The sequence below is a fragment of the Misgurnus anguillicaudatus genome, chromosome 17 (assembly GCF_027580225.2).
Source record: "Misgurnus anguillicaudatus chromosome 17, ASM2758022v2, whole genome shotgun sequence".
Taxonomy (NCBI): Eukaryota; Metazoa; Chordata; class Actinopteri; order Cypriniformes; family Cobitidae; genus Misgurnus; species Misgurnus anguillicaudatus.
Genome location: NC_073353.2, coordinates 36192606 through 36217463, shown reverse-complemented (window position 1 = coordinate 36217463; position 24858 = coordinate 36192606). Strand labels below are relative to the sequence as shown.

At 36.4% G+C, this 24858-nt stretch overlaps 1 protein-coding gene across 2 annotated transcripts; it reads right to left on the bottom strand.

The window, feature by feature from the left end:
- Positions 1–1618: 1618 nt before the first annotated feature.
- asb1 (ankyrin repeat and SOCS box containing 1) lies at positions 1619–21880 on the bottom strand. Of its 2 annotated transcripts, none has more exons than XR_008646955.2 (6): positions 21551–21774; positions 20133–20274; positions 16006–16308; positions 15504–15886; positions 14223–14452; positions 1619–2056 (listed from the first exon to the last, which is right to left on the bottom strand). XR_008646955.2 is itself a non-coding variant. In XM_055215653.2 (6 exons), the coding sequence occupies exons 2-6, from the start codon at positions 21639–21641 to the stop codon at positions 14322–14324; spliced, it is 1050 nt and encodes a 349-aa protein (XP_055071628.2). In that variant the 5' UTR covers positions 21642–21678; positions 21785–21880; the 3' UTR covers positions 9953–14321. The 2 variants fall into 2 exon arrangements, 1 of the variants encoding a protein (XP_055071628.2); XM_055215653.2 differs by lacking the exon at positions 1619–2056 and adding an exon at positions 21785–21880 and having other exon boundaries at positions 9953–14452; positions 21551–21678.
- Between the last annotated feature and the right edge of the window lie 2978 nt (positions 21881–24858).

The window sequence follows — 24858 nt, the reverse complement described above, 5'->3', positions numbered from 1 at the left end:
AACTGGGAGTGTTAAGATCTTTACATACAAATACATTATACTGAATAAGTATGTGATTGTTACATCTCTGATGAAATAGCACATGGCAAATGGCAGCCATTTTGTTAAAATGTTTGTTTTTTCTGTAAATTGTCATTGGTGTTACCGTCATTGGTTTTACCGTCTTCTCTAATGAGTACTTCCTAAGCACTATTCCTTTAACTGACCAACATAAAAGCATACAAACAAAAACAAGATGGAAAAATGTTTAAGTTTATAAGTTTTATCATAATCATTATCTATTATTATATTCTCATTTTGTCAGGTATTGAAGATACAACGTCATGGATTCTTTATTGAAATGTATTAAAAATTAAACATAGATTAAGCTCCCCGTTTTGCTAATTAATGCTATTAAAGAAGTTTTGGGTGTTTTGAAAGAAGTTCATTTAAGCAGATTTCCATCACCCGAATTCCACCTTTTCTGTAGAATGACCCACATACGACATGCCAAACACATATTTTGCATTTCTGCCTTCTTGAAAAAAGTATCAGTATGCCACTGTTTTATGTTTACATGGTATCTTCTGTTCTTTGCTTACAACTGGCGGTGAAAAGACAACAAGATAAGAAATATCCCACTTATACCATGGCCATTTGTCAAGTTAAAAACAAGTTAAGGCTGTTTTTTGGAGTGCAATTTTTAATCAAATGGGTAAAAAATATGGTTATTTTTAGATCTGCCACTCTCTCATATGGTAATACTGACAACATTATTAACAGTCATTAAAATGGCTTTGGAAGCTGCGGTTTATGATTATGGCAATGGGCGTAACTTTCCATCACAGGCTTGAGGTATTTTGCCAATCACAATGTAGCTGGCCAATCAAAGCAAACTTCAATTTCCAGAACAATGAGCTTTGTAAAAATCAACGCATTTTAGAAAGTCTGGCCAAAGAGGGGCTACAGTGTAAAATATAAAGTTTTTTATCTTAACCCGTTAACTGGCACAATATTTTTCATGTAAATGTTAATCACGACAAACTATATATTGTTGGAATGTAGTTTTCATATTTCAAAACCTTTTGGCAGTAATAATAATGCAGTGACTGTAATTTATTAATTTGTGACAAGAGTATGCAGCAAACATCACAGCAAACCACAAACACAAACTTTAAAATAATTGTATGTATAAAATTATACTATATTGCATTATTTTTTTATTTATTACAGTAAATTTAAATTGCCATAACAATTTTTGATTATATTATAATTTTAACCCCATACACTTCCATTACAAACTTTTAAGTGTCTTCTTTAAAACAAGACCAAATTAAGCTTCTACACCAAAAAATGCCTAAAAAATGAGTTATATTCATTTGAAGGGGTACATCACCTTTTCACCCCCCACTCAAAAAGGGCTGTGCCAGGTAAAGGGTTAAACCATGTTAACACATTATATTACACCAAATACATTTTTTTTTTTTAAATACATTATACTACCACTTTAATGTTGAGTCATAAAGCAACCATCATTTTCTAATCCAGTGGTTCTCAAACTTTTCGCAGTGCCGCCCCGTTTGTGAAGGGTGCATCCCTTTGTGCCCCCCCAAAAAAATTAAAAACAAAAAACATCTCAAACTTAAAATCTGAATAAAACAAAACATATTAAATTATACAATGCCTGGTTATACCTAAATTTTTCTGAGGTTTGATTACACTGATTTTTATGATAAATACGATTTAAAAAAATGTAATAAAACTGGGGCCCCTAGCATCATCTTGTGCCCTCCAGTTTGGAAACCCCTAATCTAATCTACACAATATATAAATCAAAGGTAGACTAAATAAATACAAACTCACTGCTACAAGACTGCTGACCTGCAATACGACTTCTTGCACAAACGCCACCACTGGTATCAATCATCTTTTGACTTTTTAGTAATTTGGGATTTATGTTTGCCTTCTTTGCAAATGTAGGCCTATTTCTTATCTGAAATGTTCAAGGGCAGAGATTCTGGAACATTCACTAGCGATTCTATCTTCTGCCGGTCACCGCACTTCACTGCCAAGGCTTCTGGAAAAAAGTCAAATTGAGAGCCATTAAGCAATTTTGGTTTCCTAATTAAAACAAAAAAAATTTATTGGTACATTTTTTTCCATTCAATATTTCCTGCCTTAAACTCAGCCACAGACTTAAATGTCGTTTTCCTTTACTGTTAATAGCACATCACACACTGAGATCTGACACGCGAACGACCGCTTGAACTGCACCGGAAATACTGCGGTAATTGATTGTGCGTGTGCATGACAAAAAAATGAAAAATTACCGACACTTATTTAATTGTTACCCACCAATCTTTCCTGTTATATTGACCCAGCACAAAAACTAACAAAAACACTGTTTTACTTGGACCGTATATCAATAGGCTTTAATTTCTTGACGTCTAGTGTGTTTTTCTGGCAGGAACAGCAGAGCTTAAATATTACCTGATCTAAATCACATGTGATCTACAAATTATCCACAAAAAAAGCTTTCATGTCTTGTTTTCATTCTGTCCTTTTTGTCAAACACCCAGCAGTATGAGAGGAAATAAAAAAAAAATATTTAAAGTATGAGGTCTCCGTTCCAAAAAACGTGTTACAATTAAAAGGCAACATACAATGAGTTCGCAAGTGCAAATGACTCAGACAGGAGAGATACCAGATTAAACTCAACTAAACAACATGCAGCTGGCTGTTATTCAGTTGTAACAAAAGGGAAATAAGTGATTTTATACCCGACACAAATGCACATGCACTTTTATAAGCCCATATAAAATGCTAAGATGTAGTTAATTGAGTTTCCGTTAAAACCAAAATTAAATACATGAGGAAATTGTCTGTGGTTGGAAACCAAGATTAATACATTTATGAGACAAAAATGCAATTTGGGGCATCATAAAACTACAGAAAAACATAATAATCTACACCTGATGGAAAAACAACATGACAGATGAAAAGCATGTATTACTTTATATTCGACAAGACACACCAGCAAATTTTTTATTATATAGCCTGCTTGGATGATCTAAAAAATAAAAAATAAGTGTGCACAAAAGTGTTTAATATTTAGTGAAACTTACATTTGCAAATGTGAAATAGTTCAGTGTTGTTGACAAAAACAGAGAACAGATACACAAAAGACCCATTTTGTCCTTACATTTTTCTTTTGAGATGTGGGTTCACATGAAGACAGTGCCATCTAGAGCAAACATCACACTCATAAGACTGACAATAAACTTAAACTGACAGCTGCTGCAAAGATCATTTCAAAGACAAATATTATTTTAATCATCTTCTGTTCAATACAAGCACATTGTTAATATTTCAGATATAACTGAAATGATCTGGTTATAGCTTTGAAATGTGCAAGACTTTTTTTATAAGTCTTTAGACATTAACCCTTAAATACATGAATGTTTCACCAATTATTATTATTATTATTTGTATATATGCCAAATGTAATAAATATGTAATATCAGTGTGTGTTGCCAGGGTTCAAACCCATGACATTTTGTATTGATATTGCAATGCTCTACCACTGAGCTATACATACAATGTATAAAACGGTCCTACTATTTAAAAATGATAAAATAAGGCATATTGGCAATTCCAGTGTAATGCATGTGGTCAAAACTTAAAATATAAATTCTCAGAGAATTCATTTATTACCAATATATTGAACCAATATATTGTTTATATCTTCCTAAACCCCTGACGATAGAGTTCAGACATAAAAAAAATCTGTCTATAAGCATGTTTTCTATTATAGAGGGAAACATGCATGGGTGATTCTCGCGAAATTAGACTTATGAGGTGTCATGAAACATTTTTATAAAAAAGTAAATTCAAAGTAATAGTATAAAAATAAGAAGCATACAGTTATAAACATCTTTTCATGTACTATTTTGCACGTGATTTCAAATGACATCATACAAACCAATTCTTTTCACATTTAAGGGGAAAATTTTCATTACCGCAATGTGTCCATGACTGGATTTTGGTTCTTTGACATGAAAATATTTATAATTAAAACGTCTAAAAAATCAAAAGCTTCAGTGCATGTTATATAAACATTAACAGTAAAGAAACATGTGGTATTTGGTGATCAGACAAGGAATATGAATGTCCAAGAAAAAATTTCTCATCCTCTGAGTCTGCAACAATTTCTAATCATTGTTTAAGCCCTCAATTAACTAACATTTAAAAAAAATTTGTTGGAAGAGACATAATTGACTGTAACACTCAAGATGGCTACCAGGTAAGCAGTTCTTATTTTTTCTCTCCAAATAAGAGTTGAAATATTGTTTGTCATAGTACCTAGACGACTTTTTAGTTCTCATTACCGAAACATGAGTTCGTAAATGCGTATATTTATTGCAATATCATGTTGCGGTAATGATAATTTTTGATAATGATAATCTAAAAAATTTAAATAATTCTATAGGAAATATTTTTTAAATCCTCTAAAAATAATGGTTAGAGTAAGTTCAGACCATAATCTTATATGTGCAAAAAAATCCTCCAATGGCTTATAAAAAAACCTGATGCTGGACACCTTTTAAGTCTGGATTTCGTGAGAATCAACCGCATGGGTTATGGATGTGACAAAAAAGACACACGTTTTTGGGAGACAACATCTGCAGTAATTTTGTGAATAATAAATGAAGATGGGAGGGCTATTCAAAGAACATTTAATATTTATTTTAATAAAAATGTTGTATACAGATTTATAAGGAAAAAAAACAACGTCGTTATAGATGTGATCATTTTTTAAATCTGCACTTAACTAACTATGGAAAATAGTTTTAAAAATGCTTTAAAAACTTTAACCAAGACTTTGCATGGGTATTTAAACCACCAACACTGAAAAAACCCGACAAGTTCAGAGTAATCAAACTTTTGTTCAAACTGAAGGTACATCCAAATTTTTAAGTAAACCAACTTTTTTTAAACCAAAATTTTTACGTAAAGAATATTTATAAATTACAATTAATCCAAACTTAAAAGTTTACATTTTATTTTATTTAATATTTAAGTACACTATATTTAAAACTGTTATACTGCATTTATTTATATTACAACTACAATTTTACTGGGGCTGGGCAAAAAAAATTCGATTTTTCGATTAATCTGGGTTTTTTTACATGGCCGATTCAAAATTGATTCTCAAAGGCCACGAATCGATTTCTTCTCCACTAGACTGTTCTGACTTTTTTCAGCATATATTTTTCATTTTGCATCAAAATTGTATTGTATTTAACATAATTGTATGCATTTGAAAATTAAAGATGTGTTCCGTTTTAATGTACCCAAGTGTACCTAAAATATAAGAGTTTAATATACAGGTTTGTGGCTCTTAATTTCTTTTTATTAATTACCCTTGTAAACGTATGTTCACTGTTCTTTTTTATAAATATGGTATTTGTATTAAATCTATATTCATTAAGTTGAATCGAGAATCGAGTATAAAAATCCGCAGGAGTATCGGAATCGAGAATCTAATCGATTTGATAGCTTGTGAATCGAAATCGAATCGATCCTGTTTTCAGATTGTTTATGATGAAATAGAACGGTTTGACTGAAATTTGGACATATGCTTGCTGGCCTGAGAATTTTCGAATGTTTGTTGTATCACCTCCAAACTCTACAATGGGTGCATAGGTGCACAAGAACAATCCTTCCTAAAATGCATTAAACTTTCGTTTACAAAGACGTGAAACTCAGCGAGTGGTCAGGGGTGTTCACTGATATGCTCACAGAAAAATTGCTGCAAAAGACGCATTCCAACAGGTTTTATTGTAGTTTTTGTCCAACTCCATTGACTTGTATTAGATGTGCTGTGAGGTACAGTATTACTCCGCGCCGGGAACGTTTGTATTCTTGCAATTGGCAAAGACGAATTATCGCCACCAACTGGGCTGGAGTGTTTATTATTCAAGCTCTCAACGGAAGGATGTACGGGTGTGAGGCGTTTGGAAAAATAGGTCCACAAGTTTACAACGAATGCTAAAACACCTGTTGGAAAGCATCTTTTGCAGCGATTTTTGTGTGGGCATATCGGTGAACACCCCTGGCCACTCGGTGGGTTTCACGTCTTTGTAAACAAAAGTTTAAAGGGGTGGTTCAATGGTATTTCAAGCATTCTGACTTATTAACACAGTTATAGAGTTGTTTCCTCATGCTAAACGTACGCAAAGTGTCAAAAAAGCAGTTGGACGTGTTACAGAGTATTTCTGTGGCAAATGCACTTCGTCAGGGTTCGTACAAGTTTCGGAAAGTTTTTTTCGATTACAGGGTCCAACTGATGTTTCAGGGGTTTCTATACGTATCACTTCTTTATATGGGCACCCCGGAAAACCCCGCCCACCCGTCAATCAGCAGGAGACGCTAGAACTTACAAACATCACATCACGCGACAGCTTTGTTTAATTTCAAAACTCAACAATGGCACGAATGAAGAAGTGTGTTTTTGGATGTAAGGACAAGAAATCCAGCCTTATGAAAACAATGGATATACTTTATTATCCGAGGTAGCAGCGGAGTTTTGCGTGTGTGTTTGATGCGCTGGATTTTCCCAACCGGGTCACGAGTTGCACGCGGTAAGTAAGACTGAATTCTGTCTTATGTTGGAAATAGGCGCGTGCATATTATATAAATGACACGAACATGTAGTGAATCATAAGTTAAAACAGTGTTGTATAGTGTTGCATGACTCGTACTCGCTCCACCTGCGGTAGTTACTCCTCCTCCTTCTTCATTATTTCGTACGTTATCGGAAAAATTAGCTAAAGCTAATCTTTCTATTATAAATCTGATTAAACTAAAGACTCTTTGGAGATATAAAGGATGTCATACTACTCTATAGGTACTCCAGATTAACATCAGAAATGCAGAAACAGCGTGTGTTATGTGAGCTTTAATGCATTTTTAGGAAGGATTGTTCCAGTGCACCTATGCAGCCATTGCGGAGGTGGGAGGTGATGCAATAGATACCTGAAGGTTCTCGGGCCAGCATCATGTGTCCGGGTTTCAGTCAAAACTGTTTTATTTCATCATAAACAATCTGAAAACAGGGCTTTAAGTGTAAAATACCGAACTTGTCCTTTAAGAAACTTTTTCACAGGTTTGATCACAGTTCACTCATTTTAAATGAGTACATTATACTTTTTGGGTTTACAGTGAAGTGTTGACATCTAAGATATGAGTGTGGTAAAAAACGTGACTTTTCTTGATAAGGTTGACATTTGCGCGAAATTGCACATATGTCATTTTAATTTATTTTGTAATTAAACAGATGCCAAAAAATACAATGTTAAATTGTGCAATAATGCCATTATTGGTCTCTAAAGACCCAAGATGTGCATTTAAGGGTTAAACCAAGGATGTTAAAGGTCCCGCCCCTGACATTGGCCGATCAAAGCATAACATTTTGGGGTGCACCTGTTTAAAAACCCTGTGGTAAAGACGACTGCTGCTGCTAACATACAGATACTGGCTATTTGAGCATTATTTAATGTTTGATTGCTGTAAAAACAGCAAAAATACACTGCGAGAAAATGACAAGTAACTCAAGAGTGCACTTAAAAGTGTGTGAACCCGTTATTGAATTGAATTTCCCCCAGATACAGATACAAGGATTGCAGTTCTCTACGAGTCCATTGGTAATTTGTTGGCAGATTTCAGGCTTTCCCAGGCTTTGCATTTTCCACAGTTTGTGGTTTGAATGTCAAAGCACAGTTAAGTTATTGTTTGACAAGGAAAACTGCATTTAAACCCAATGACTGATGAAGCCTGGGAAATCTGTGCTTATCAGGAGCCATTATATGATGGTGAGATATGATAGCACAGCATGATATCTACAGTACTAAGGCCACCACTGCATGAGAAACTTTAGTACAGATCACTTCCTGTGCCGAATGATAATTACGTTTATACAGTATGTATATATATTAATAACCCAAATGTTGAGAGGAAAAAGACAATGTGCCCATAATAGCCCCTAAGGGTAAATCAGAAACCATGAGGCTAAATACTAACAACAAACAAACCAGTAAGACCAGAGATCAGGTTTTTCCAAATGCAGTTTTTAGTATTGAAATGAAACAATACGGGGATAATTTAAGGCAATTTCAGCAGCATATTAACGTGTGGGAATATCACTCACTTCATATCAAAAAGCACTGATATCATCAAATTTTCAATAAACTTGAAATATTAAAGCTGCAACAACCCAAGCAAAATTAAAAGTATGACTGTACAGTAAATCTCTAATAAGGGCTGTTTTATTACAACATTAACAGTGGGTTAAAGCACACTGAATTACCATCAATGATTTTCGCCAGCACCACAACACCACACAGCCCAGATGTTTAGCCTAAAGTGCCTTCATATAAAAGCTCACAGGTGTGAATTATATAGGAAAATTTTGGTTTGATTTAGCAACTACAGGTTTCACTTTTAAAATACGAGCATTCTTCAGCATTCACGTTCATTAAAGCAATATGACACAGAAGTGCGTTACAGTGATTTCATTACAGGTAAAACGTGTTACAAAGCAGAGTATTTACAATCCTTTTACATTCAATAAATAAGTACAATTATTAATAGTAACAACTAGGATAAACAAATCTATGGCCAGGTAATGTAGTTCTAATGAAGGCTGTTGAAATAAAAATGTTTTTTAATTTATTTTCAAAGCCATGCCAGCTTTAATGTTGAGGACAACAAAATGGTTTAAAGTGCAGAAACAACAACAGACTTTTGATCTCCAGAGACTTTAAGAGTAGGGGTGAGCAGGGCACAAACTACCGCCGGTTTAATTTTAACACGGCTTCTTTGCATAGTTAAACAGGGCCAAAAAGTTTGTGCTTTTGGTCTTTTTATCTTACTGTCTCAAAATGATCTCCTTTGAATTTGTGAAAAGTTTTGATTTGTTTTCGTTTAGGTGTTGAGTGTTTTGGAGACATAAAAGTACATTTCCTTATCTTAGTTTTTTTTTTATTTCTTAGTTGAGTCACTAAATTCAACCTTATATTATTTTGCAACATATTCTCACTTCCCAAGGCGTCAAAATCTGAAGCATGCTCAAACGCCCTCAGCGTCAGCACGAAGACGTGAAGGGCGCCCCCACGCGCCACCACATCGACGAAATGGGAACTCCGTTGCTTTCATGCTAATCCCTCAGCGTCAGATATAGACGAAAGGGAATCCTGAAAGGTGATGCCCTCACATTATGCGACGATCGGCAGGATCATGCCACTTCTGGATGGTAACTACTCAATTTTTTTACAATTTTTAAACCATTGTCGCTTGGGGTTGGGGTTAGACTTGGGGTTTGGATGTCAGTTGGTTTATACTTTTTGTCTTCTGATTTTTAAGCCACTGTTGCTTGGGGTTAGAGTTCGGGTTTGGGTTAGGATCTCTGTATTGGTTTATACTTTTTGTCTTCTGTTTTTTAAACCATTGTCGCTTGGGGTTAGAGTTGGGTTAGGATGTAATTTTATGTAACAGAAAGTTGTTCTAACCCCAACCCCAAGCGACAATGGTAAAAAATTTGGAACAAAAATTGAGTAGTTACCGTCCAGAAGGGCATGATCCCGCCGATCGTCGCACAACGCGACGGCACCACCCTCCGGGATTCCCTTTCGTCTATATCCGACGCTGAGGGATTAGCATGAAAGCAACGGAGTTCCCATTTCGTCGATATAGTGAAGCATAGGGGCACCTTTCATGTCTTCATACTGACGCTGAAGGCGTTTGAACATGCTTCCGATTTTGACGCCCTGGGGAGTGAGAATGGGCTGTATTTTCTTGTTCATTTTGAAACATGTCAGCAACTCCTAGTGACTGATAGCTGAAGACATTTTTACACAGCGGGGTTAGTTGTCAAATGTCATCACCAGTGTTGGGTAAGTTACTCAAAAAAATGTATTCATTACTAGTTACTAATTACATCTTCAATCATGTAATTAGATTACTTTACAAATGACTCTCTCCAAAAAGTATTTAATTACTTATTACTAATTACTTTCTAAATCATATTAGTACATGATACAAGAATAGGCTTGAAATGGCTCGAAAAAAAAATATATAAAAGTACATCAATTATTCTGGTCCCACTTTAGGGTCCAATTCTCTCTATTAACTAACTTTTAACTACTTTTGCCTCATTATACTCCAACTACTGATTATTAATAAAAAAGAAGTTAATTTTAAGTATTGGTAGAAATGGGGAGGGTTAATAAGGATGTAGAATAAGGTTTTGCAGAATCAGGCATTAATATGTGCTATTAAGTAGTGATGCACCGATGTATCGGCCGCCAATATTTATCGGCCAATTTTTGATGAATTTGAAACCATCGGCATATCGGCAACAGCACGAGAAAGGCCGATACCGACTGTTTATTAATTAACTGCATAAAGAAATCCATTAAATGTAAAAAACGAGTTAATGTTGTTTATCAAATAAATGCTGAATAGCAAAAACCACCTTTGAAGGTTGTCATGCTGTTTATTATATTTGTTTTAGCTTAATTTGTGCCTCTCTTATTATGTTGGTCAGTTGACTGTTAATTAGATCCAATCCATGTTCAGTAAAAATAATTTGATGCAGAAATAAACTAGCTAATAGACCAACTGTATAGTATTGTATACAAGTGTTTAATATCGGTATCGGCATCGGTATCGGCCAGAAGTTGTCTGTTTAAATCGGCATCGGTATCGGCCCAAACAAATCCTATCGGTGCATCCCTACTATTAAGTATTAATAAACAGCCAACATCTCATTAATATTAATGCTAATAATCAACCAGTTTATAGTGAGAATTGTAAACTTAAACCATGTTAAATCCACTATTGTATTATAGTATTAAGTTACATCAGAAGTAACTATAATTAGATACAAGAAAAATAAGAGTAATCCCTTACTTTACTTTTTCAAGGGAAAAGTAATTAAACTACAGTAACTAATTACTTAGTAACTAGTTACACCCAACACTGGTTGTCACACAGTGTTACCATTAAAGGGACATTCCACTTTTTTTGAAAATATGTCCGAAATGCACTGCCCGAAAATAGTCCCCTTGGTTACTTTCAATAGCAGGGGACTATTTTCGGGCAGTGCGTAATATCACTATGCCTGCTGCAGCCATGTTACAGCAGAAAAGTCCTTGATTATTACACCAGAATGACAGTATAGCCATATCTGCTTAAAAAATCACAACTTTTAATTTTCTGTCGGTCTTAATCGGGGTTTTTTCGGTTTCATCGGACGCACGTGCGGTCACGCGATTGCGCGTCTGGTCAGAACTTTACTTCAGGTTTCTGTTTGTTTATTGGTCTGACTAGTTGCTAAACTAAACTCTTAAACAAATACCACGTCGGAAACAACAAATGTTTTGGTTTCCTAGGTAATCTACGTGTTGTTTATTTTGCTTGTTACAGAAATAAACTACTTTAAAAGGACTTTGTTGTTATTTATTCTTAGCGAAGTTTACCGTAAGTTACGTGATGACCACGAAAGCTGCTTGTTCATGTTATTACTGCTAAAACTGATTATAAGCCGCGTTTTTTTCATAACTTGGCTGGTGCTGCGTCTTATAGTCAGGTGCAGCTTGTAAGTCAGTATGAATTAATTTTAACATTTATGAGGCAAGAGACATCATTACCGTCTACAGCAGCGAGAGTCCGCCATATGCTGCTCCTGTATTTATGTAATTCAATGAATTCAGTGATGTGGAATGACGAGTATGCGAACTTCACACTAATTGGCTTATTTGGTTAATTTAGCCTATTCAACCTTTCAGGTGTGTTCTGTATGCTATGGTTTATGGTTTAAAGCATAACTAAACCCCAGGTCAGAGCCTGACTCCACCCACTGGCAATATTTGAAAAATGCAAGAAAAGTGGGCAGATCCCAGCAGAGATAGAGGGGACGAACTAAGCTCGTACCAAGTGTGTGGTGAGATCGTAACAAGGGCGTAGTGAGCTTGAACCTGCTTACGTCACGAGTCATTTTTTGGACCCAACATCCAATAGGAAAATTCAACTGCAGTAGCCACCGTTCAACCTGAAGAGGGCAGCACTCAGACGTTTTTCAGTCCTTCCAGAAAAACACAGAGTTTTTTTGTGATTGTTGCGGGCAAAAATCCTCGATTTTGCGGCACGTTTTCTTAAAAAATGCGATGGAATATGCGGGATATTTATGCAATTTATGCGATGGAATTGCGGGAATTTGCGAAAATTGCGGAACTTGCAAAAACTGTGGAAACTTGCAAAAGCTGCAATGATGTTCACGTCACATAATAAAGTCACTTCATAACGTTGCCATGGGAATAGAGGACACGGCTGCGCTTTTGGGAAGTAAATGCAACATTTTTCAACTTTCTGCTAATGTATATGTGACTTTTTGCTACGAAAATGCGGAGATTATGAAATCATGCAAGCCCCGCATATTTTGTGCGCGGAAATATGTAATTAATGGGGCGAAAGTGCGTCGTATTTGGAAAAAATGCAGCCCCGCATAAATATGCAGACTTTGGCTGATTATGCAATATATCGCGCGATCACACAATCGCGTTTTTCTGGAGGGACTGGTTTTTACACCATATATTGTAGTATTGAAACACTTTATATCCAAATGACAAAAAACTTACTAGAATCAATGAACAGCACTAATAAACCATCATTCTTGCAGATCAGTAACTAAAAAAAGTTGGATTCGGGTTTAGTTACTCTTTAAATAACTGATAATATTATTTTAACGTACAGACATCTATTCAGCCTGCTGTTCTGTCTGCTAATGTTTAGTTGAATAACTTGCCTTTCCAGATTAAATGTCTGTTCTTCGGCTTGGATTTTGTGAAATAATTTTCTAAATAAACGCGACGTATAGTCCACTGTGACTTATATATGTTTTTCGTCTTCATGCCGCATTTTTTAAAGATGCAGCTTATATTTCGGTGCAGCTTATAGTCCGGAAAGTACGGTATATGAATTGATGAATAACATTGTCATACTCAAAATTGTAGTCAGAATTTGAATCTGATACCGCTCCATTGGGCTGTGATTATGGGCCGTGTTTCAACCGAACCAGGACAAAAAATGCCTCTGCACTCAATTGGATAGACCTACAACCAATCAGAGCAACCGAGTGTGCGACGTATGTTGAAATGGCATCTGTCCTTTTGCAGCTTGACCTGAACTGCTAGTTATTTCGCTACAATGAGACTAACATTATAATTGTAGTAAAGCTGAGTTAGCGAACGTACATCGACACTTACTATGTTTACAACATTTCATTCTTATCATGACATTGTGAGTTATGTACTAAGTCATACAGACTATACTATCTCTTACCATTTGTAAGTTAGATGAACTTCATCCACGGGCTTCCGAAAAGGAGCTGGCAACGACCGCTAGTTATATCCACCTTGTTGATATCTTCTAGAACAGACTAAATGGCAGAATCTTCACATCTCAATTCTCCAGCGGCAGCCGTCTTTGTTGTAAACGGATTCAACACAAGCGCTCTATGGTGACGTGGTTGATTACGTTACTGTTGATCATCTGTTCATCATCGTATGAAGCTTTTTCTAATCATTTGATTGGTTCGAGCAGCTTTGGTTCGAGCATAGTTGCACCACAACGGACCGAATTTCCCGACCTGAAATGTTGTGGGCGGGGCTTAGTTCGTCTGGCACCCATGCTACAAGAACGGTAGGTCCCACAAACAAAAGTGTTAATTTGTAGCAGAAATATGTGCGTTACTTTGTGCCCCGCTCTCCCTTACTAATAAAATTCCTTACTTATAAAATTTTGTGATTTTTACATGTTTATGAATGTAGTTGGAGTATGTCCGATGCCACACTGTCGGAAAAAAAGGTATACGAGCTGTCACTCCGACATTTAAAATGTCCTAACATGTACCATTTAGGTAGAGATACAGTATGTATTAGAACCTCTGAGGTATTAAAATAAAACCTTTGAGGGGCAAAGGTGTACTTTTTGAAAAGGTACCAGCACTGCCCCAGTGACAGCTTTTGTACCTTTATTAATGAGAATGTACCATTACAAATACATCACTGTCTTTCAGTTCAATAGATTTCATTTTATCATATTTAAATTCATTCCCCCAAAATCAGTGCAGTTAATGAGAATAAAGTTTTCAGATTCAAGGCCTTCCCATCACCTTCAGTTACCTGCCATATGTCTGTCTGTCTGTCTGTCGGTGCTGGAAGTAAGTGTCCACACTCACACCTGTGAGTTAAATACTGTTTGAATGAAGCAGCAGATCCACCTCATTCCTTGTGGAGAAGAAAGTTCTTAATGGTGTCCGGCAACGGAAGAGATGAGATGCGTGACAAGCGATGCTTCCCCATGACCCTCCGGATCTCAATACGACACATATGCGTCAATTTCCTTGAGCGTCCTGTGTGAGAATATGTTAGGTATGTTAAAGGGAAACACCACCGTTTTTTCAATATTTTACTATGTTCTTACCTCAAATTAGACAAATTAATACATGCCTGTCTTTTTTCAATGTGTACACTTAATTTTTGTACAGTGCATCGTTAATGTGTTAGCATTTAGCCTAGCCCCATTCATTCCTTAGGATCCAAACAGGGATGAATTTAGAAGCCAAACACTTTTTTATGTTTTCCCTACTTAAAGACGCAGTAATATTGACGGAAGTTTGAGAGAGAGGGGGAACAGTCAGGAGTGATAATGTTACTGCGCACCGAGGTCAAAGTGGTGCAAACTAAGTGCTCTTCCGCCATACAATATAGTTCTCATTTTGTATCCGCTTAAAAATCCCCACGTTTTATTTTGTGCCACCTTACTTACTCGTGTAACTTCTCATGTCTTTAAATAGGGAAAACATGGAAGTGCTTGGTAGCTTCTAAATTCATCCTTGTTTGGATCCTAAGGAATGAATGGGGCTAGGCTATGTGCATCATGCGTTTTATTAAAATACGTGGTTGCTGCACCACCAGATGTAGCCATTAAACCAAATATTGAATTCATACAAAGAAATCAGAACATTTAAGTATACAAGTTGAGTCATAATAAATAAAGTGAAATGTTGTATGAATTCAATATTTGGCTTGATGGCTACATCTGGTGAAAATTTTGTGTCAATAGCCCACTTAAAAATTCCCTTACTGATAAAAATGCTGATGTGTCAAATACTTATTTTCCCCGCTGTAGGTTTACATGACGCAAGGAAAACATATTTTGACATGAAGAGCCACACACGACACTCTGAACACATGATTACCGAACAACTTCATAAAATAACATTCCTCTTATAAAGCACACTTACAACATAAAGAACATTGCCAAAATACTTCACGCATTGACCATTTTTTTTAAATAGTGTGTTTATTATCCTATCCAATACATAAAGGATGACGCAAAAAAATCCCACAGTGTAGGAACAACCCATCATGGGTCACAATGACATTAAAAACAAGACTTACTTCTGGCCTCCTGGTAGATGCAGAGGGCTTCAGGATTGACCCGTACACGACCCATAGCATCGGAATCAGGCTCGTCCCACGGGACCAGCCACGGGTCAGCGCCGTGATCCAGCAGCAAGCTTACAAATGCAGGTTCGCAGCCGTGTCTCAGGACCGCATCCAGAAGACATGAAGCCAGGCCTCTGGTCAGCGCCTCTCTGCTCACGGGGCCGGTGTAGTTATAGTCTGGGTTGGCACCAGCCTGTAGAAGCATCCGGAAACAATGGAGGTGGTGATATGCAGCGCTGATGTACAGCGGACAGACCACCAGAGTAGTCAGAATGCGGGCACTAAACAAGGGTCTGGGGCCCAGCTGGTGGTCTACATCGACATCAGCATTAAACCTGTGTGTATGACAGGGCACATAGCAGCTAATGAACCATAGTGATGATACCCAAGTAAATACAAAAAACGGTGAGGTTTGCATTAACAGGAAAAAGGTGTAATTATAGATTTTTCCCACCTGATCAGCTCTTGTAGGATGTCCACCCGACCCACGCGTGCGGCGTGGTATAAAGGGGTACTTCGGTGATGTCTGCTGCCATTCGGATCAGCGCCAGCTTCCAAAAGGATCTTCACACAGTCCAAATGGCCATTAACCACAGCCACATACAGAGCGGTCTGTCCCTTCACGTCTACCAAATCTACATCGGCTCCCTGAGAGATCAGGAAATGCACACACTCGCTGTGACCGGCCGTGGCAGCGATACGCAGGGGTGTGCAGGGCAGCCACCCGCAGCACCATACTGACTTTTCATTGATCCGCCTAAAACACAATTCAGTGTGATTTACACAAGCCAGTACACTAAAGAGAGCTCAATCAATAGGGAACACAACAAAAAAGACCTGTGAACTCAGTGAAACCCATCGCTTTGCCTCTAAAGACATTTAAAGGGATCATTCCACTTTTTTGAAAATATTCTCATTTTCCAGCTCCCCTAGAGTTAAACATTTAATTTTTACAGTTTTGGAATCCATTCAGCTGATCTCCGGGTATGGCGGTACCACTTTAACATAGCTTAGCATAATCCATTGAATCTGATTAGACCATTAGCATCGCGCCTAAAAAATGACCAAAGAGTTTCAATATTTTTCCTTTTTAAAACTTGACTTTTCTGTAGTTACATCGTGTACTAAGACCGACGGAAAATTAAAAGTTGAGATATGGCTAGGACTATACTTTCATTCCGGCGTAATAATCAAGGACTTTGCTGCCGTACCATGGCTGCAGGAGGCGCAATGATATTATGCAGCGCCTGAAATTGTCCCCTTGGTTACTTTCAATAGCAGGGGACTATTTTCAGGCGCTGCGTAATATTTTTATGTCTGCTGCATTTATTATTAAAGTGGAGTGTCCCTTTAATAACCGCATGGATTCATTTTTTGAAGCTAAAAAAATGGGGCACTATCCAATGCCATTATAAAGCTGAAAATTTTCAGGATATAATTTAACTCTTTCCCCGCCAGCGTTTTACATAGTTGCAAGTCAGCGCCAGCATTTTTTATGATTTTCACAAAAGTTTAATGCCTTCTAGAAAATGTTCTTCTTTAAAGTGACACCATGTAATTTTTCAACCTTCATAATAAATTTTCAAGACCCTTGTGATAGTACATCGACTTTAAATAGGTTGAATGACATGTCTACCATAGCCTGACGGGGTCTGTATCACTTTTACTCGTATTTTAAAGACACACCATGCAGTTATTTTACCTTAATATAACAGCTTCAAAGTCATTTCGATGGTAAACGACGTCATAGTATGGCGAATCATCCCCCTGTTGAAGCTCGGGAAGGACGCCGCTACCAGAACCAGCAATGCAAGCTTGAGAGAACCGCCCCTGACAAATCTCACGAGAATCACGACTTGCTTTACGGCAACGACGTCACACACGTTAGGCTTGTTCGACTTTGTGCAGCGCTGCAAGAACCGGCAGTCGGATGATGTAAAAGTACCGCGAGAAGAATGATCCGAGACGGCACTTTGACGTCATCCGGCTGTCGGTTCCTGCAGCGCTGCATGAAGTCAAACAAGCCTGTAACAACAACTGCACGCCTGCATTTGAGACGTGATGCTCGATGAGGGAAACAGCTAAGAAAACCCGTTCGGAAGAGAGTAGAAAGCGAAAAAGAGAATCTGACCGAGTTAGGAACCGGACAAGAGTCCCACTCGGTCAGGTTTTTACTCGTTGGCGTGAGCTAATAGACAGCCCTGGATGCAAAAGGGATGCTGATCTGGCGATCTTGTTGATGGACAAGTAAGTAAATCTCTTATTTGTAAATTTGTTTGCGGTCTATGTTGTATGTGGTTGCGCTTGCTTGTAGTGTGTATTTTTTTACTAAGCTGTTCATTCATCCAGTGTTGATAATAACACCAGTAAAATAACTTCAACAAGGGTCTAGCTAGCTTACGATCATAAGAGCATTTAGCAGACCTGCTAAAAAACACTCGTTTCTCTTACATGTTTTTTTTTTGGCCATCTAAACTCAAGTGTTGTGTTGTGATGTGTACGTAGTCATTTGTCTAATTTCGATTTCTTATGGCCTACGAATAACGGCCAATGTTATGAAATAATGCAACGTATACAATTAACTTTGTCAATGCATTTTGTAATGTTTACATTACAATTGAAAAACAAATACAACTATACAGTAGACATAACGTTAGACTATAGACTGTTTACTTGTGATTAAGCTGCAATCTTGTAAAAACGTAATAAGCCAGCAAACGCGGTAGGCTACTTTATTATTATATGCCTACTCTACACTTGGCATAAACTTCTTATTATCCTATTACCATCATCTGTAGTTTAGTAGACATGCAGTAGCCTAATATTTGTATGAAATTGTGAAACATTCCCTGGTCATTATCTTCGGAGTCCATCTCACGCCCAACACTATCCTTACAGGTACGTACAGAGTGGGCGTGCGAAATTACGACAGTTGCAAGTTTTCCCCAGTGACTCTAGGGGTCGCTGTTTGACAAAAACGTCAAACTGCATGGAATGCCTTTAAAACTTAGGGTTTGTGGTAGTAACCAGAGCACCAAAAAAAACTACAAAATTTGACTGCTTTACGGCATACGTCACTTCCTCCACACAATTTGTTTTTAACGTGAATTTTGCTGGAGGCTACTTAAGGAGTGTAGAGAGCAGTTTCTATTATGTGACTCTGTGGCACAGTCTTTAGTGTCACGGACCTATGACACGGGCGACCCGGGTTCGATTCCCCTTTAAGGCAATTTTTTATATAAACTGTTGATTCATACATAAATGCGATGTTCTTTATAAATTACGGCGATTATATTGCATATAGTTCCCTGTATTCAGATGCTGTGTTCACGTATTTACCTTTCTTTTACTGTGTCTATGATATTTACATTACAATCCAGGATGCTATAGCACTCAAACTTGCTCACAGTGTAAAACCAAACTCTATTCATTCACCAATCAGATCCGAGCGTTTCTCTCTTCTCTCTTCCTCATTTGCTGCGTTCCGCTGTCACTCGCGTGACGTATTACAAAGCGGCAGACCTAAACGCATCGGTTTACTTGGATTTTGAGCGATTTTCACACAAAAAAGAGGAATAACGAGCGCCATTGCGGAAAATCCTGGTGGCGAGGGAGAGAGAGAGGATGCAACAATATTTGTTTCGAAAAAGGCAAGGAAATACGTCTGGTCATTTCTGAATTGGAAGGCTGCAGCCTCCGGAGGTCAAATATGCAGGCTGCACACGTCATCAAGCCTGGTTTATTAAGGTAAACTGAGCATTACATTCGCAAGTCATAAGCATACTGCAACAATTTACGATTAACTAAGTATAATAGTCAACTTTGTAATTGTTAATATTGTGAAATAAGACAGTCTTGATGACGTATACAGCTTAGAAATAAGACATCCGGAGGCTGCAACCTTCAGAATGAGAAATTGCTTCTGCCACGACGAGTTCCTCATCAGAAAGTTGTAACATGACTGCGTTTCTCCCTGTTGTCTCAAAATGTTGATCGTTTAGCATTTTAAGTGTTTAGTTTTTAGTTTAGTTTTAAGGTTGGCCAGTTCCTTTCCTTTGCGACAGTGCTGAGGCGCTTGTGGGCTCTAGGGGCGCTAGAAGTGAAAAATACGTGTCTAGCACCCCCTAGTGGCCAAAAAGTTTCATGGTGTCCCTTTAAATATATAAACATACAAAATACAGAACACACCCTCTGCTTTCAAACAAAAACGTTTCATCCTACCTTCATTTGTGCTCTTTTTTCACCCCTTAAAATATGGGTAGGTTTCTTCAAAAATACCACATTTTGAGCAAAAGGCTGAGATAGTTGCATTTTTGTAAAGAACTTTTGATAGAGATCAGATTCAGAGCGATCATTAAAACATACACAGAGTTCTTACTGTTTCCCCTAAGGGGTTGCTTCTGGGTTTCACAAGTTGGATAATAGCAGAAATATGGATTGCCGGAAAAACTTGTCAACGGCAGGGAAGCGTTTTCTCTTAATTCAGCTAAAATGAAGAAAGTCATACACCTAGGATGGCTTGAGGGGGGGCTATTTTTTATTTTGAGGCGAAATACTTCTTTAATCACACTGAAGTCTCACTGTTTAAAGCTGTCTTCTCGCAGGAGGGTCCTTATAGTCTCCAAATCTCCCACATAGGCAGCGTTATGTAGACGCATGTCCTCACACTGTTCCAAGGGTTTATCACAGAACTGCTCCTGGAGCCATTCCTTCAGGTTACGCCCTGAGATCACATCAGATACATAAGCTTCATCAGTACAATACAATACATGTGTGATTCTCACGAAACCATTGAAACACCATGGCACTAATGATTTTAGCTTTAAAATGTGTAATATAGTAACATTAAAAAGCATCAGAATTAACACAATACTGTGTTCTAGCTTGCACAATGTGTGATTTCAACATAAGAATTTATAATTGTAAATTTTATCTCATTTTCTGCTGAAATTCTCATTACCGCAATGTGTCCGGCTGTGTTTGAACATGCGTTATGTTGTAATTTAATCAAATTAACACAAAAATATTAAATGGATGTTTTGCTAGACTACTTTAAATGACAGAAAAAATATTTACTGAATATTCATGTATAACAATAATGAAGAAAAATTAGGAAAATGATGTGTCCATGCCTGATGTTCTCATCCTCCGCAACACTTTTTGAGAACAGTTTAAGCACACATACAGATTTTAATAAAGTTTGATTTTGAGTGACCAAGCACATGGACCAGTTACTTCAAGATGGCTACCAGGTAAGATAATTTTTTTAAAGTTAATTTGAAATATTGTCTTGTCAGAATGCTTACACAGCATTTTGATTATCATTACCGCAACAGATGCTTATTAAATGTTAATTTAATTAATAGAAGCATAATACTTTGATTTTAAATGCATGTGCAGAATCTCCAAATTATGTTCTTTCAGGTTTATCATGTCATTTTGAAAATATGTCAGTGTTGATGTTTTCTGACTGTTGGGGTAATGAGATTTTTTAGGATTAATTTTTTAAAATTATGTTACAAAAAGTGTTAAGTAAAAGTTTTTAAATTAATGTTCCCATTTACTCCAGACTTTGTTTTTCAATGTCTGGTGGGGAAAAAAGTAAATTTAAGCAATTTTTACATTTTCATGCTTGACATTTTTAAAACCAAGTTTTCGTGAGAATCACCCAGGAAAACCCTACTGAAAAATCCAGCTAAGACGACCATAAGCTGGAAGCTGGTTTTAGCTAGTTTAAGGTGGCAGTAGCTGATCCTCCCAGCCTGGCAAATCTGGCGGGTCAGCTGGTCCAGCTAGAACATCTTAAATTGTGACCAAAACACAGCTAGACCAGCTTGCTACACCAGCTAAAACCAGATCACCAGCTTATGTTTTATTTTTTTAGTAGGGAAAGAAAAATTAACACTGATAAACGAGGCTGAAAAGCTATGAATACATGAATACTCTGCCTACTTTTCACAATGTTTAACATTATGTTTATTCTGCTAATAGTGACATACCAGCTGCGGTAGTGTTTGGGAGATGTGACACAGTCACCAGTGGGCAGCTCATACTGGGTGGATCATCAACATCATCTCCAGCATCAGCCATTATCTGTTCCTCAAATTTCCTCTCAGCGTGACATAAACTACAATAAAACACCAAAATTAAACACGAGGTAAGACTTAAACTACCGCGACTGTCTGTACACAACTAACTGTTATCATCGTTATATTTTTAGCAGCATCATGTACCTGCGGAATTGCGTTCTGTTTGGGCTCTTCTGATTGGACCTGAGAGCTACGGCTCTGTTTGGGCTGCTCTGATTGGACCTGAGGGCTACGGCTCTGTTTGGGCTCCTCTGATTGGATCATTTTGCTCTTCCTGGTTAAGGCTCGTCTGCTCTTAAAATGATAGGAGCATCAATACCGAATTACGAAAATTTTGTAATTTTTGCGTGAAATACCCGTTTAATTGTGTCTAGATTTGTTGTTATACAATATTTTTGATATTTTATGAATATTTTATGATCATTTTTAATGATTAGTTTATGTTAAAATTCTGTAATAGGCCTACAATGTTTTTTTTCCAATTTAAATATACAGAGGCAGTAAACTTTACACTGCAATAATGCATGCTTTGTTCATTATGGCAAGGAGGATCCCTAAATGTGATTACCTTTTGCATAGGAACCTTTCTTAAAAAAAGACATATAATGTATATACTTTGTTCTGTTGAATTATTAAGATATATTTAAACTGTATAGATAAATAGTCATTTGTGATATTACAAAAACATCATGTTGTTTCCAAACTTAAAGAATTGGCTACTTAAATCATTTTTATTAAATTTTTTTGGACCCCAGTTTGAAAAACCCTGCTCTACATACATCCAACCAACTGTATGTAGACTTTCCCGCATATTACACACCTTCTTGACTACATAATTGGACACACAGTATTGATCATTTCATTTGTAACAAATTGTGTGAGAAAAGAGACTGTGGAGTGATACATTAAATTAGGGCTGTCAAAAGCAGTGGTGGCTCGTGACTGCTCATCCGAGGGGCGCAAATTCAAAATAAGTGTTCCGAGTGACATGTGTGTTGCTCGTGTTTTCAAAATATGTGTTTGTTGCGTGATGAACCATGTTCTACACATGTTTTGTCAAAATAAATGCCTGCTGCACACTGATCAAAACCGTTTATGATAAAAGAGACGCTAACGTTCACAAAATACACGCAAGACACTCCCTTAACAGTAAACTCTGATTACACATGAGATTATGCGAGTATCTGGCAAACCCGAACGTCTCTTTTATCATAAACCCTTTAGACGCATCTGCAGCAGGCACTTATTTTGACAAGACACGTGATGCACAAAGGATCACTCAACGGGCAGAACACATATTTTGAAATTACGAACCACACACATGACAGGCTACATACATGTTGTCACGAACTTTGCATCGAATGCCCTCGAAAAAAGAAGTCAACGGCCGCCACTGGTCAAAAGATTAATTGCGATTAATCGCATAATCGTAACGTTTGTGTTTGCATAATATATTTGTGTGTGTAATTATTATGTATATATAAATACACACATACATGTATACATTTAAGAAAAAGTTTATTTATATATTTTTAATTTATATAATATAAAAAATATCAAAATCTAAATAAATAAATATATGCATGTAAATGTTAAATACATGCATGCATGTGTGTGTATTTATATACAAAATAATTACATACAGTGCGCAAACATATGGGTGATTCTCACGAAACCATTGAAACACCACGGCACTAATGATTTTAGCTTTAAAATGTGTAATATAGTAACATTAAAAAGCATCAGAATTAACACAATACTGTGTTCTACCTTGCACAATGTGTGATTTCAACATAAGAATTTATAATTGGAAATTTTATCTCATTTTCTGCTGAAATTCTCATTACCGCAATGTGTCCGGCTGTGTTTGAACATGCGTTATGTTGTAGTTTAATCAAATTAACACAAAAATATTAAGAAAAAAAATAAATGGATGTTTTGCTAGACTACTTTAGATGACAGAAAAAATATTTACTGAATATTCATGTATAATAATAATGAAGAAAAATTAGGAAAATGATGTGTCCATGCCTGATGTTCTCATCCTCCGCAACACTTTTTGAGAACAGTTTAAGCACACATACAGAATTTTAATAAAGTTTGATTTTGAGTGACCAAGCACATGGACCAGTTACTTCAAGATGGCTACCAGGTAAGATCATTTTTTAGTTAATTTGAAATATTGTCTTGTCAGAATGCTTACACGACATTTTGATTATCATTACCGCAACAGATGCTTATTAAATGTTAATTTAATTAATAGAAGCATAATACTTTGATTTTAAATGCATGTGCAGAATCTCCAAATTATGTTCTTTCAGGTTTGTCATGTCATTTTGAAAATATGTCAGTGTTGATGTTTTCTGACTGTTGCAGTAGTGAGATTTTTTAGGACTAATTTTTTAAATTATGTTACAAAAAGTGTTAAATGATAAGTAAAAGTTTTTAAATTAATGTTCCCATTTACTCCAGACTTTGTTTTTCAAAAAAAAAAAAAACTTGCATGCGATTAATCGCAATTAATCTTTGACAGCTCTACATTAAATATATGTTTTATATAAACTTTAAAAAAGCAATTTGTACTTAAAATATTAGCTACATTATAGACGCTTCCACAATTATTAACCATGAAAAACAAGTATTTCAGAGAGCTGTGTAATAAAATTTCAATATTACACTGTAAAAAGTTTAATTAACTTTTAAAATTACTTCAATTGGTAACACTTTAAAAACACTAAAGTGAAATTTAAAGTTGAAAAAAGTACATTCTTTAAGTGTTACTAATTAAAGTAATTTCTTACGTTGATCCAACTTTTTACAGTGTATTTTAATAGAAAGTGAGTTTTTTGTGTCACAGTAATAAGAATATAGGCGTTAAACATATTTTCTATACACATTTATGCTTTTGGCAGACACTTTTATCCAAATTGACTTACAGCGCATTACAAGGTGTACATTTTTATCATCACAGGCGTGTTCCCTAGGTTTGAACACATGATCTTTTGAGCTAGTACTAACACAAAACAGTCAACAGCAAACTAATGAAACATTAAATTTTGGCATGCACCCTTGCTGGTAGGCAAGATGTGTTTCATTGGCAAAGAAAATAACATTACAACACAAAATATGACAAGGACCCCAAATAGGCCTTTTTTAAGCAAAATTAACTCTTTATTTTATTTTATTTTTGTGGTGAAAATGATCCTTACACATTCCTA

What these genes read in the sequence shown, in the direction of transcription:
- asb1 (XM_055215653.2), bottom strand. Translation starts at nt 21,641, where the DNA reads ATGGCTGATGCTGGAGATGATGTTGATGATCCACCCAGTATGAGCTGC. An exon ending in CGAGAAGACAGCTTTAAACA is followed by an intron (nt 16,309 to 20,132) that starts GTGAGACTTCAG and finishes ATTGTGTTTTAG; the next exon opens with GCGGATCAATGAAAAGTCAG. An exon ending in CATCTACCAGGAGGCCAGAA is followed by an intron (nt 14,453 to 15,503) that starts GTAAGTCTTGTT and finishes ATTCTCACACAG; the next exon opens with GACGCTCAAGGAAATTGACG.